The sequence below is a fragment of the Haliotis rubra genome, unplaced genomic scaffold (genome assembly GCF_003918875.1).
Source record: "Haliotis rubra isolate DU_JTF1 unplaced genomic scaffold, ASM391887v1 Scf511, whole genome shotgun sequence".
Lineage (NCBI taxonomy): Eukaryota > Metazoa > Mollusca > Gastropoda > Lepetellida > Haliotidae > Haliotis > Haliotis rubra.
In genome coordinates, this window is record NW_025767204.1 from 526,998 (window position 1) to 539,818 (window position 12,821).

General features: G+C 38.3%; 1 protein-coding gene across 1 annotated transcript in view; it reads right to left on the reverse strand.

The window, feature by feature from the left end:
- LOC124292288 (titin-like) overlaps positions 1 to 12,821 on the reverse strand; it is a 194,577-nt gene that overhangs the window by 123,971 nt on the left and 57,785 nt on the right. The window contains exon 3 of the mRNA XM_046729354.1: positions 6,762 to 6,794. Within this exon, the coding sequence (XP_046585310.1) occupies positions 6,762 to 6,794 (33 nt within the window). The remainder of the gene's footprint in view (positions 1 to 6,761; positions 6,795 to 12,821) is intronic.

Genomic DNA, 12,821 nt, shown 5'->3' on the forward strand with positions numbered 1-12,821 from the left:
ATTACAGAAGTTGACTTCCATAAACATTCACCTTCACTTCAACGTAGGTGGTGGGTGTCAACGATACTCAGATAACAAGTGATGGAACTCTTGTACAGTTCGTCAGGAACATTTACTTCATTATGATGGGTTTCCGTTATGGGAGTGATTTAACTGTATCCTCCAGCGTCAAGCACCATTTCAATACATAGAATATACCAGCCTTATTAAGGTGCAAAGCTAATAGCCATGGAATAAATATTAACACCCAGTAATAGTAACTAGAAAATTGTTGTTTACCACATTATGTAATTAATAATAAATAGATCTAATACATGTGTAACACATAACTGATTAGTTCAACCATCTATTTTTGACAATGTACGTGCTTTCAAAAAGGGAATAATAATAAAGAAGAATATATTTATTATTTTTACTCATTTTGCATATATCATTTCAAAATAGCATCCATTTCTACTCTTCCATTTTGCGTTGCGTTGATCATGGTGATGCAATAGGCATAATGATCTTGCGTGATCATGGTTTTACAACATCTGCGTGATGCCTGTTATCTACAGGATATGTAACATCAGATGACTATGCTAAAAATATAACTAAATGTACCCCATTACCCATACCACTCCAACTCCAGATACAGCTACAGTGTGTTTTAAGTAATAGGAAAAGGGACACATTATGGAATATAGATAGAAGGAATCAGATAAACTGTTGATAGAACAACACCATGATAGTTGTAGGTTGTTAAATAATCATGGTTTAAAAAGGAGAATAAATATCTTCACATTTCCCACATCAAGTGTTAACCACACATATTCAAATCCAAGTCCAATCAGAATATTTGTAACATGAGTAGCTAATGTGGTACAGCCAGTCATCCATTAGGTAGCATTGGCAATCTTCGTTCATCCAAATACAGAAGCTTGCACCAATACTTATTAGCCCTTGTTTACAAGTTGGAGAGGGGCTGTGCCAAACCAAACGATTGTTTTGAGAAACCATTTACACATTTTATACTGAACATCTTCAATAGTTCAATAATAATGAGGTGCCATATACTTCTGCACCATAACACACTATAGAAACAAATCATGCCATCAAATATCTTAAATAAATCTGGACATGGTATATTTTCAACGTTCTTTTAATATCTGTACAATGTCATAATAGCCTTTTCACTCTGTAGACCAAGAGTAGTTAGTGCTTTAGTCCAAATAACTATAGGTGTTAACACAATACCCAGATGTCTATAAAAAGACACAGTTTCTAGATACACACCATACAATTTTAATTCTTTTTAAATATCAATAGTGCACTGGTCAACAAATTCATAGCACTGTTATTCTCCAAAATTCAAAGCAAAATCACTGATTATGTGTTGAACTATGTTTGTATGCACAGCCCTAAAGTATAATAAAGTAAAGCAAAAGATTCCATTGCAGCATTTACTCAAACTGGTTAACTGCTGAATAATTGCTGATATCAAATTATATGATTATTAACATGTATCAGATCTATTCTAATATCACCAGGGTTATCATGCTCAAAATTATCAATATACATGTATAGCAAATGTATACTGTGATACTGGCTTCAAGCCATAAAAACTACAGTACTCAGGACAAGAGTCATTGGTAAAAATCACAAATAGCGGAATGTACATCTGTCTAAAAAGTTCATCTTCAAATATATGTACTTTTAAGGCAATGTATGTATTTTTATGGTAGTGTATTAGCTTACTGATCATACTGTGTATTTTTATACATTCATGTAGCAAAATAGTCTGTCAAATTCATTGTATTCAGCAGTATAATTGTGTGTATTTTTATGTACAGATCATTTGATTCCCCATGTTTATTTTAATCATAAAGATTTCTGAATAATATTGGAAAAACCTTTTCTTGTTGTTTTGCAAACCGATTCAGACAACATTCTTCGAAAAAAAGTGTGTTCATGGATGGATGTGTTTAAGTTTATTACAAATAATATGTACCAAAGTAACTCAAGATAAGGAATATATTTTTCTGTATTATGTTACTGAGAGCCGACAATTTTACAAGCACACCCGCAGTTAAAAAACAGTGGTTGGAACTGTATCAATTATTTCCTCATAATACATTAGAAAAGAATTAGATAATAAATGGCTTTTTCAGTGTCGAAGCGTTAGCGCAGCAGACCCTGAGAACCAGGCTGAGCCGTTTTCTGTTTCCGAGTCATTAAAAAATCAGCGGAAACTGTCGATGTTTATCGAAGAGCGGCCAAACAGTGATTCGAACTCCTGTGGTTATAATACATACTATAGTCAATATTTTAACAAAGTGCGACACATGACAAGGCGACATTTCATCAAAATGTCGCGTTGTCCCATTGTCGCGTGTCGCGTTTTATTAGTTACGGCGGAATTTAAAAACTATCACAGGCATGATTATTTTTCGATGTTTTTGAAGGCTGAGATACCCAGGGATCGAACTTAGAACAAAAATAAATGAACGTACATGTGGCCGTGAAGTCTGTGGGCTAAGAATCGTTGGTTAATGAAATGGATCCTATATAATTAATCCTGGACATATTCAAACTGGCTATTTTGCTGAAAATTATTATGATTGAGTAGGTGTATGTTTGAAACAATACAAGTACATGTGTATCGCTGGGTATAGTATCATCTGAGAAAATTATCGCTATATTATGAATCATGGTATGTCCAGGATTAATTATATAGGATTCAAATCGAATAGAAAAACAAACATCACAACACATTATTCTAATGAAATACATTGCTAATTTACCAAGCACCCTAAACCGTGAGTGGAGTGAGTGGAGTGGAGTAGAGCAGAGCGCATTGGAGCGGAGTGGAGTGGAGTGGAGTAGAGTGAGAGGAGTGAGTGAGTGGAGGGAGGGAGGGAGACAGGCAGGGAGGGAGGGTTGGTTTCTGGCACTCCAAGGGTACGCAACTCTGCCAAGCGATTTCATCGTTTTAATATCATAATGATAACAGTCCATTTGTATGGCGTTTTCCCAAGAAGAATATCACGTTCAAAGCCGACCTAAACTGTCGTTGAGGTGCTGGATGGTTAAGTGATATTACCATCTCATTCTACCTGGTATCCATCCACTGCTGGCTGAACAGAGGCAGATGTCGGACAAATTCATCAGCGTCGGACAGGACTGTACCAAGAAACTCTGTCAGGAGCCAAACTGTCGAACATAGTGACCCATGCCGATGTGGCCTGAATTTTAACAATATTTCATTTTTTTCACAACCTGTCAGCTTGATATCGGTGAAATGTCCAAAGTGATGAAAGTGTATGGTGCTGGGATTCGAACATATGATCATAGTTATCTGGTGTCACTATGAGACACAACTCTGCACAGCAAATTGCCTCGCCTAGAATGACAGGGCCACCGTGTGCCGTGATTACAATGAATAGTAGCGCTAATAATTTGTCTTGCTGCTAAAACACACTTGATTGGCTAAATACATTTACAATATAGAAAAAAAAAGTTCAAAGCACCAATGAAAGATTTGCATTAAGTTCAAGAAAAGCACCCCACATTGCCATTACGAGCACAACTTCATTTTAAAAACCATTGGAGGTGACAAAAGACCAGTGAAGTCTGAAATAGAGTATAACATTTGCTGCGCATACGTAGACTAATTGACTTTCTACACATGCGCACCGGTAATCGAAAAGCGCGACACGCGACACGCGACAGCGCGATGTTTCATCAAAATGTCGCGTTGTCGTGTGTTGCGTTTTAGTCAATTTTTAGACTTTTTTCCACATCTTAGATAGGGCGACAATGCAACAACGTGACATATTTGGACCTTGAAAATTGTCGCTATGTAGCATTGTCGCCCTTTGGAGGAATAGAAAAATATTATTCAAAACGCGACATGCGACAATGTGACATTTTGCCCACTTGTCGCACTTTGGTTAATTTTGCCTCATTTTGCTTGTATTTGAGAGGGCGACAACGCAACAATGTCCCTTCCAGGATTCCACACAAAATAGAAGCAAAACGAAATAAAGTTTCACTAGGGATGACGACCAAGGAATGGTTCAGATCAGGAATGAGCAGCCTTGGAACCGATTGTGTTAAACCCTTTGTCATGCCCAGTTCATGCCCCGCAATGTTCCCATCCCTCCTGTAATGACAATGTCATGATCGCTCATGATCCTATCATCGCTCATGTTGATCGCTCATGATCCTATCATGTGCTTTATCAGTATGTTTCAGCAGAAGGGCTCTCCGATCTTCAAGGCTGTTTTCCCTTCACTTTGCCTCAAGAGAAGCCAAGAATCATAATCTCCAATTGGAACCCTATCCGTTTGAGAGATTCTTGGAGGCAGTCAGATAGTCAATTTTGTCCTTTGTCATCAACAGAGGATACTAGCTACGCGGTATCTTGCAAAAATACGTTGCATGTTCATGCATTAGGTTTGAATGTTTCAAGTAAGAAGGGAAAATATTGCACTCTACAATGAAAAGTGTTCGTGGGGTACATTAGAAGTAAGAATATGCTAAATATTTTCCCTTTTCGCTCTCCAGCACCCTGGTACAACAAGAAGTAGTGAGTGGATTTATTTATACAAAAGACACCCCAACGTGTCGGATCAAAAGAAATGATTAGTGTAACCTCCGTCACCTCATTGACTGGAGATCCTGTTGGAACACTCTGATTGGAAGTGGTTGCCGTTGGTCAAGTTCTTTCAAGGTCTAGGTTGATTCATCCACTCGTCTACTCGGCTCACCCCAAGTGTACTCGATCGAGTTCGTTTGGAAAACGGGAAGGCCAGTCTATGATGTCATCGCCGGCGTCTTGTCAGATGCGCGTCATGTTCCGCATGGATGGCAGAAGGGCTGGGGCAAAACGTGGTTCCAATACTGAATGTCAGTAGGGTTCCCCTGGACCAAGATCAACTGAGGGCGACCGTTGGCACAAAGCTATAAGCTTGCCCCCTCCATTACCCTTCCGAATACATCGCTGTGCGCGACGTTTGCTAGTGTCCAAGAGCGTTCGTCGGCGATACTCTCGGATGGTAGTTCAGGATGGTGGACAGGAATATGGAAGACAAGTCAGGTGTGAAGTTGAAGACAGCAGCAGCCATGTTTATTATGGTTGAGGAATAATGGTAGAAATGGTACATAAGATGGAAATCACGTGATAGAACGCACAACAATATACATGTTATTTTTGTGACTACCACTGACTTAATAACAATGTCAAGCAGAAATGACAACGGTAGAAGTATCGAAACACGAAATATAATAACTTGTTATTCATAAAGTTGAACCCTAGTTCACTTGTAAAAGTACCACTAGCAACATCCGCTTCACTCAGCAATAGGCAAGTATATGGCGGCGGTCTGTAATTAATCGAGTCTGGAACAGACAATCCAGTGATCAACAGCATCAGCATCGATTTACGCAGTTGGGATACGATGACATGTGTCAACCAAGTCATCGACAATCATGGGTTGCTGAAGACCAATTTTAACCCTTATGTTCACGGGTGGTTTGATGGGTTGAATGTATTACATGTTATATGCTATTCACGAGGCAGCGCTGCAAGATGGGAATGATTAGTTGAGTTACACATCGACCAAACAATTTATCGATAATGGACGTCTTCCAATGCATACGGAATACGCCCATATTTTGCATACAATTAGTGTTCAAAGGATTATCCGATAATATGTTTACTGACTGATTGCTTATTCGCTTCCAACTTGTTTTATAGAACCTTGGACACCATGAAAATAATTGACACGTGTGCAATCTCAGCTAACCAATGAGACGTCACCCCTATGTGGAGAACGGGAAACGAACTTACGTGACCAGTTGTAAAATGAGCATAAGTTATAATATCCCAAAATGTCATATATATTCTACAGGATGGGTATTTCATTAATACACGTGACATCGCACACGTTTCTATGTCGGCTGCATTTGATTGGGATATGTTCTCTTTATGTGGATCAACGTACATAAGGAATCCTGGGAAAACGCTACTCCGTGATGTCATACATATTACTTTTGTCCCTTATAATTACGACGTGTACATTTTATTTCAAGTCACGTGTTGTTACATTAAACAGAATCATGTTACTTCATTTACTTTATCTTTGCAAAATACCAAGTATGTGACTGACGTATATAAAATGTGCCATGTTCACCCATGCGACACACAAAGACGCCCACATATTTCAATCACTTACAAGACGATACCTTTTCTCTGTTGATCAGTGTGAAGATAAACCCTTTTACTTGTGGTTGGTGCTGCATACATCGCGAACATGTTCGGATTGAGATGTCATTCGGGAATGCAAGGCAACAGCCAGTCCCCGGGCATTGTCAGAGTTAAGTGCCACTCACGCAATTGTTGGACATAGCGTTTACTTATATTTCCTTTTTCATAATAGCACGGAAGTTGGACTCCTGGGGTAGTCTCGGGAGCGAGTAGCGAGGAAAACACGAGTGTGAAATGGGACCAGCAAACATGACAGCATGTATCTGAATGTATCTTAAAGAAGAATAAAGCTAATAATGTAACACAAGTTTCGTCTCATTGTGTGCTTTTTGGCAAACTAAATCTTAATAATCTTTAAAAATAGATAAAAACAGGATAAAACCCGGACATGTTAGCATGGAAATCAAAGGATCCGGAAAAGTGAAACGAAGGTTTAAAATTACTTGAACCTGTGGGCATTTTGAAAAGTAGAGATGCTATAAAAGAAATTAGTTGTGAGAAACATACTTACTTTTTCCACTCTGTGCTACCTGTGCACTGGCAGCTGTAGAGACAAAAATGATGAATTTAATTCACTTTTATGTAGATTCTCTTTGAATGACAAATAGAACTGCTACTACACATGAAGGTGAAAATTTATGGGTGTCTACTTCTGTCATATGAGAAACATGTCGATTTGCAGTATATTCTTAGTCCTAAATCAATGGCATACACATGGATGAAGGAGTTCCTCATATTACAGAAGTTGACTTCCATAAACATTCACCTTCACTTCAACGTAGGTGGTGGGTGTCAACGATACTCGCACATATTCGCAATTTCGAGAAGATCAGATAACAAGTGATGGAACTCTTGTACACTTCGTCGGGAACATTTAAGTCATAATGATGGATTTCCGTTATGGGAGTGATTTAATTGTATTCTCCAGCGTCAAGCACCATTTCAATACATAAAATACACCAGCCTTATTAAGGTGCAAAGCTAGAAGCAATGGAATTAATATTTTAAGATCAGCTTAATAATTTGTTATATTGGCCATTGGATCAACATCAAATGTGTTTTTTCCACTGCAGATTAATAGTTGTATGGCCTGGCGACCAAGTTTGATGTGGTTCTCATTTTAACTGCATGTCTTCCTTGAAACTGCTGGTTGAAATGCTTCCAAACTTTCAATAAGAGGCCATCATCTATTACGTTAAAAACATTAACGAAAATGTCTCCTGGTTAAATTGTCAGAGAAGATAATGAACTGCTTATGTTTAGAACGGATGCTGAATTTGTTCAATGAATTCCCAGACTGTTTGGATCGCCTTTGCTTCAACAGTTGAAGTAGACATAGTTTATCCTGTTAACGCAATTCCACGTATATACGGTATAGTCTACATGCCTTTTTCTTATTACCATGACAATATTCACCCATACACATCTTTCCACAAGTCGACCCTAGTATGGTGATCTACCTTAAGTTGTTGGCGATCTATAGCCTGGTTTGTATATTGTATTGTCCAAATAGTGCTGTTAGTTCTAACTTTACATGCTAGTTTTGATTGTAACTGTGATAGTCTAGCTGTTTTACTGTCCTTTGACCACAAGTTTTATAACATACACGTATTCAATTTCAACGTCAAATATGTTGTCACGATATGGCCTAAACATTGCCGTTGTGCTGACCACGGCAAAATGCTGACCACGGCGAAAGAACGATGTTGGCCTTATGCAGAAAGTCGTCGGACATTCTTGCTGTATTAGGCCTTGCATTCTCGTGTTTTTAAACAATGCCACGTGGTTGTTGCTAGATAAATGGCAACACAACTGGTCGCAAAACGTCATCCCTCTATCTTCGAGCATTCAGACTGCCATGAATCATCACAACTCTCGTTTTGAGATGGCTGCAGATCCCGCTACCGGCTCCAAACGGTCGGACTTGCTGAACGCCATTCGGTGATAAACGTTCTCCTACTCTTCTGTAAACACGAGCACGACCGTCATTACTGTACAGGCAAAACCTACTACACGTTGCCAATTACGCATCTGCCAAGGTCGAGCTCGCCTGGCCCATGTCAATCGACGACGTCGGTAGGGTTGACGTGCTCGAATACCATGTTCTCTTTGTCGCCGGCACACTGTGTGTCGACTGATACGGTGACCCAGAGCCGTCGCTGTCGTTGACGTCGTGGTTATAAAACGATTTCGCAGATGAATTGTCCGGATTTGGCGATCATCACCGGGAGTTGTCATGCGTGGTCGTCCACTCCTCGGCCTGTCTGACTTACTGCCTGTTTGTCTTAGTCGTTGCATCAGTCTGGTGACAGTTGCTCGGGTGCAGCCGAAGGTTCTGGCAATGACGGTGTGGTTAACTCCTTGTTGGCCCATTCCGACAGCTCTCTCTCTTTCGATTTGCCTCAAATGTGGCCTAAATTTTGTATTCATTTTACTACTGTGTTGCTCACGTGTCACGTAGGCTGTTTTATAGGGCCCGTAAGTCTCGCGAGGTGCTACTTCCGCTACCAGATTTCCGGTGACAAGCGAATGCTCATAAACCAGTTCTGGTTCCAAATTGCGCGACCGCCAAATATTACTTTACTAAACCGGACCAAGTGAGCTACCACGTTTGGCTGTAATAGCTGTTGACAGTCCTAATAGTGGCTAATTTGATGACGATAAGACCGGAAAACTATTATTCCTTCAAGGATTATCGGTTCCTTACTGACAACCGACAACTATGAGACAATTCGAAAACGTATGAGTATTTTTCTTTACCTGTAACTTATTTTTGGCAACCAGTGTCGTTCTATACTGTTTCTTTTCAGTATACCGGACAGTGTTTGTCAAAAAGTATATTTGGGGAAAATCAATGATATGGTTAACGTGAAATGTATCTGAGTAAATTGAATTTATTGAATTCGTAAACAATTTATTAATATACTGCTATTAATAACAGTCATGTGTTACCAACTTTATCAAGCTGATCTTCTTTTCATATTTGGCCACATTGACTCTGTCAACTCCACTTTCAATTAAAGCACGTAAGTTCCAAATATTCACACAAAAAGTCATAATGTCACAAATCAATCAACTCTGTCCGGTATTCAGAACAAAAATGTCAAAACCCTAACCCATATGAATATTCATCATGAAACAATTATTTATCAAAGTATGTAAACATTATTATAGTCCAGTGATAACTAAAGAATGGTTCTTTCACAATATTACTTTTACACTTAGTACTTACTGTCTTGTATATAGTTGTTCAATGAACCATGTACTGTGATGTACAGTACATGAATGTTCTTTGCTTCTTGGTTATGCAGGGTTTAGGTTCTGTGCAGTAAGCAACAGATAGGAACAACACCTTCAAGTCACACGTTGCCAAAATGCAAGACCAGATACGCTAAAATATGAATAATCACTCAAAGATAGTTCCTTTTTTGTAAAAACTACATGTGTATAAATACGGTCATGACTGTAGATTCTACAGATTCTGACTGATATCAACATGAGTATGATTACTTATCATGAAATGTTTTTTAGTGTTTTTCACTTATATATTCAAAATATTCTGCGAAAAAGGTCACGTGTGGTAACTGACATTCCATATTTTCAACTATAGAGCTGGACCAATATGTTTTAAGATAGTTGAAAGGAATAATGTGTACTGATTATTGTGCTATGAACCAGTGTAATTGCATGCTAAAATCTTACAGCAAAAAAAAAGAATTTTATATTTCAACAAAAAACTAATTTCATGTAGACATACATGCCTATGCCAATCATTAAGTTTAATTGTCATTGGTAAGCATGTTTGTTTTTTCATGAAAACTGGGGCAGTGGGGTAGCCTAGTGGTTGAATAATTCACTTGTCACACTGAAGGTCCGGGTTCGGTTCCCCACATTGCAACAAAGTGTGCAGCCCATATCTGCTGTCCCCGCCATGATGTTGCTGGAATATTGCTAATAGCGGCGTAAAACCCAACTCACTCACTCATTCACCTGGAAACCTTTGATATATACACTGAAAATCAATTTTCTTACCTTCATTGTTATATATGAAATGTCAAATCAATATCACAGCAAAAATCAGAAATCTTCAAAACCACTGAAATTGTGTTTGCATTATCCACACTTTAAACCAATAAACCAGTTTTCTAGAACTATTCAGTAATTTTATTCAGACTGAAAAAATACTGAAACAGTATGAACTGGAATATTTTCATGGTCACACATCTAAACTCTTACTGAATTATCTGAGAGTCCCAAGATGTCACAAGAAGTTCCACAACACCTTGCTGATCATAATCATTTCCTGTTCAAGGAAGTGTCCAAAGTATGATGTATAGGGCTTTAATATGTTTTATGACTGTGTATACAACACTTGCTGTTTCTTCATTGGCAATGTATTGCTTGACCACCAGATGTTGAAAGAAATCTAAAGATCTGTTTCAGTTTGTGTTGCTCTTGATGTCAATGGTAAATGTAGTGAAACATCTATTCTTCCCTCTTTCTCCTGTTAATCAATGTGAATCTGTTCCAACTGCAAAAAAATACATAAGACCAAGTGTGATATACTTCAAAAATGTAAACAATCCTTACAATGCTGACATCAATATATTATTGATAAATTAAGCATGTTGATGTTATGTTTAACTGAACATGCTACACAATAAACAAATGCAAAATGGGGTTGTAATAATCAAGCTCATATTACAGAATACATTTGTGAGAGACACCTATTAAGAGCTATTAACATAAATCAATGTGTGGAAATTGTCATCATTATTTACACGCAAATAACTTATATTGAATTCATTATATTTATTATTTTTTCAGAATTGAACCTGGAATTTCATTGCACAGAAAGTTATCTTCTGGATAATTCCAAAGATATTTATTAACACACTCCCTTATAACACAACATAAATACGTTATACAAATATTGACCAAATAAAATTCTCATCTCCTTTGGTCACAAAAATTTATTTTTTTTAACTTGTTTCGCCGTTTGTACTCGAAAAGGATAGGTCTCTGTGTGTGACATGGCTCAGTATGGTTTTATCACTTCATCTGAATTTTTGTAAATTTTCATGTAACATTTTGCAGTGTGTAGTTTCTTTTGAGCACTAGTTTATATTCAAGAGTGTAATTACTTCATTATATCGACTGAGATAAACCCTTGCTTGATTAAGATATCTTTTGTAGAGATTGCTAGACCTATATATAGTACATCTGGTGCGTTATTTACCTACTTCAGGGATGAATATCGCTAAGCTGCTGACAGATGCGCAATGATACACAGCGATTACCAACAGTTTACAATCTGTAACGAAAGTCGTCATTTTTCTTATAACATTACATGGGGATTTATCTCCTATTGAGGTTTGGCCTCTTTTGGATCTGTGTCCAGTAATGGTGATGCTTTCTGTGTCTTTTCTTAGGAGCAGTTGCTAGTACATACCGGGACAATTTTAACCCGTTCAATATTTAAACTTCTATGAGGTTGTGAACTGTGTTCAACTAGTGGCAGCTTCCCCTTTCTAGATGCAGCGCCTATTTGTCCCCCGCCGCAACGCGGAACGGGGTACTATGTATTCAGCGGCGTCCGTACGTCCCGATTCTTGTTAACGCGATATCTCATGAACTGTTGTGCCCAATGTCTTCGAATTTGGTGAAAGCCTACATTGGGGGATTAACCAGACACCAGTCAATCTAGGTGACCTTGACCTTATTTTCAAGGTCACCACGACACTTTGACCACTTTTCAAACTCTTGTTAACGCGATATCTCATGAACTGTTGTACCCAATGTCTTCAAATTTGATGACAGCCTACATTGGGGGATTACTCAGACACCAGTCGATTTCGTGACCTTAATCTCATTTTCAAGGTCATCACGACACTTTGCACACTTTTAACTCTTGTTAACGCGATATTTCATTGACTGTTGTACCCAATGTCTCCAAATTTGGTGACAGCCTACATTGGGGGATTACGCAGACACCGGTTTATTTGGGTTACCTTGACCTTATCTTCAAGGTCACCATGACACTTTGACTTATTTAAACGCGATATTTCATAAAACATTGCACCCAATGTTTTCAATTATGTCAACAGCCTTTGGGTGATTATGCAGACACCATGTCATTTCAGGCATCTTGTATGTGACCAAAAAATTAAAAGTAGTAAATATAGATATTCCATTCTATAGCGGCGGGGGACATTGCCATATCAGTGGCACACACTTGTTCACTGCTATTTTCTTCGTCACCCTCTATACTTCCACTGTTGGTGTTTCAGCCCGATTGTTATAATTAATTGACACGTATGATAGTGGTGCCTGACAGTGTAAAAAGCTTCTCATACTTGAAACAAGCCTGAAAATAGATTTTCATCGAGATTTCGAAAAACTTTCTTTTCTATCGGAATAAGAAGAAACGTACAAGCCACAAACGTGTATAGTTGCAGCATGGGTGTGCCTATTTGTAGGAATAACATCAGTTTCGCGAAGACATTCCTCAAATGAATCTTGGTCCTTACAAACAAGGCAATCTATCTTGTCTACCCTAAGGAATCTTCCA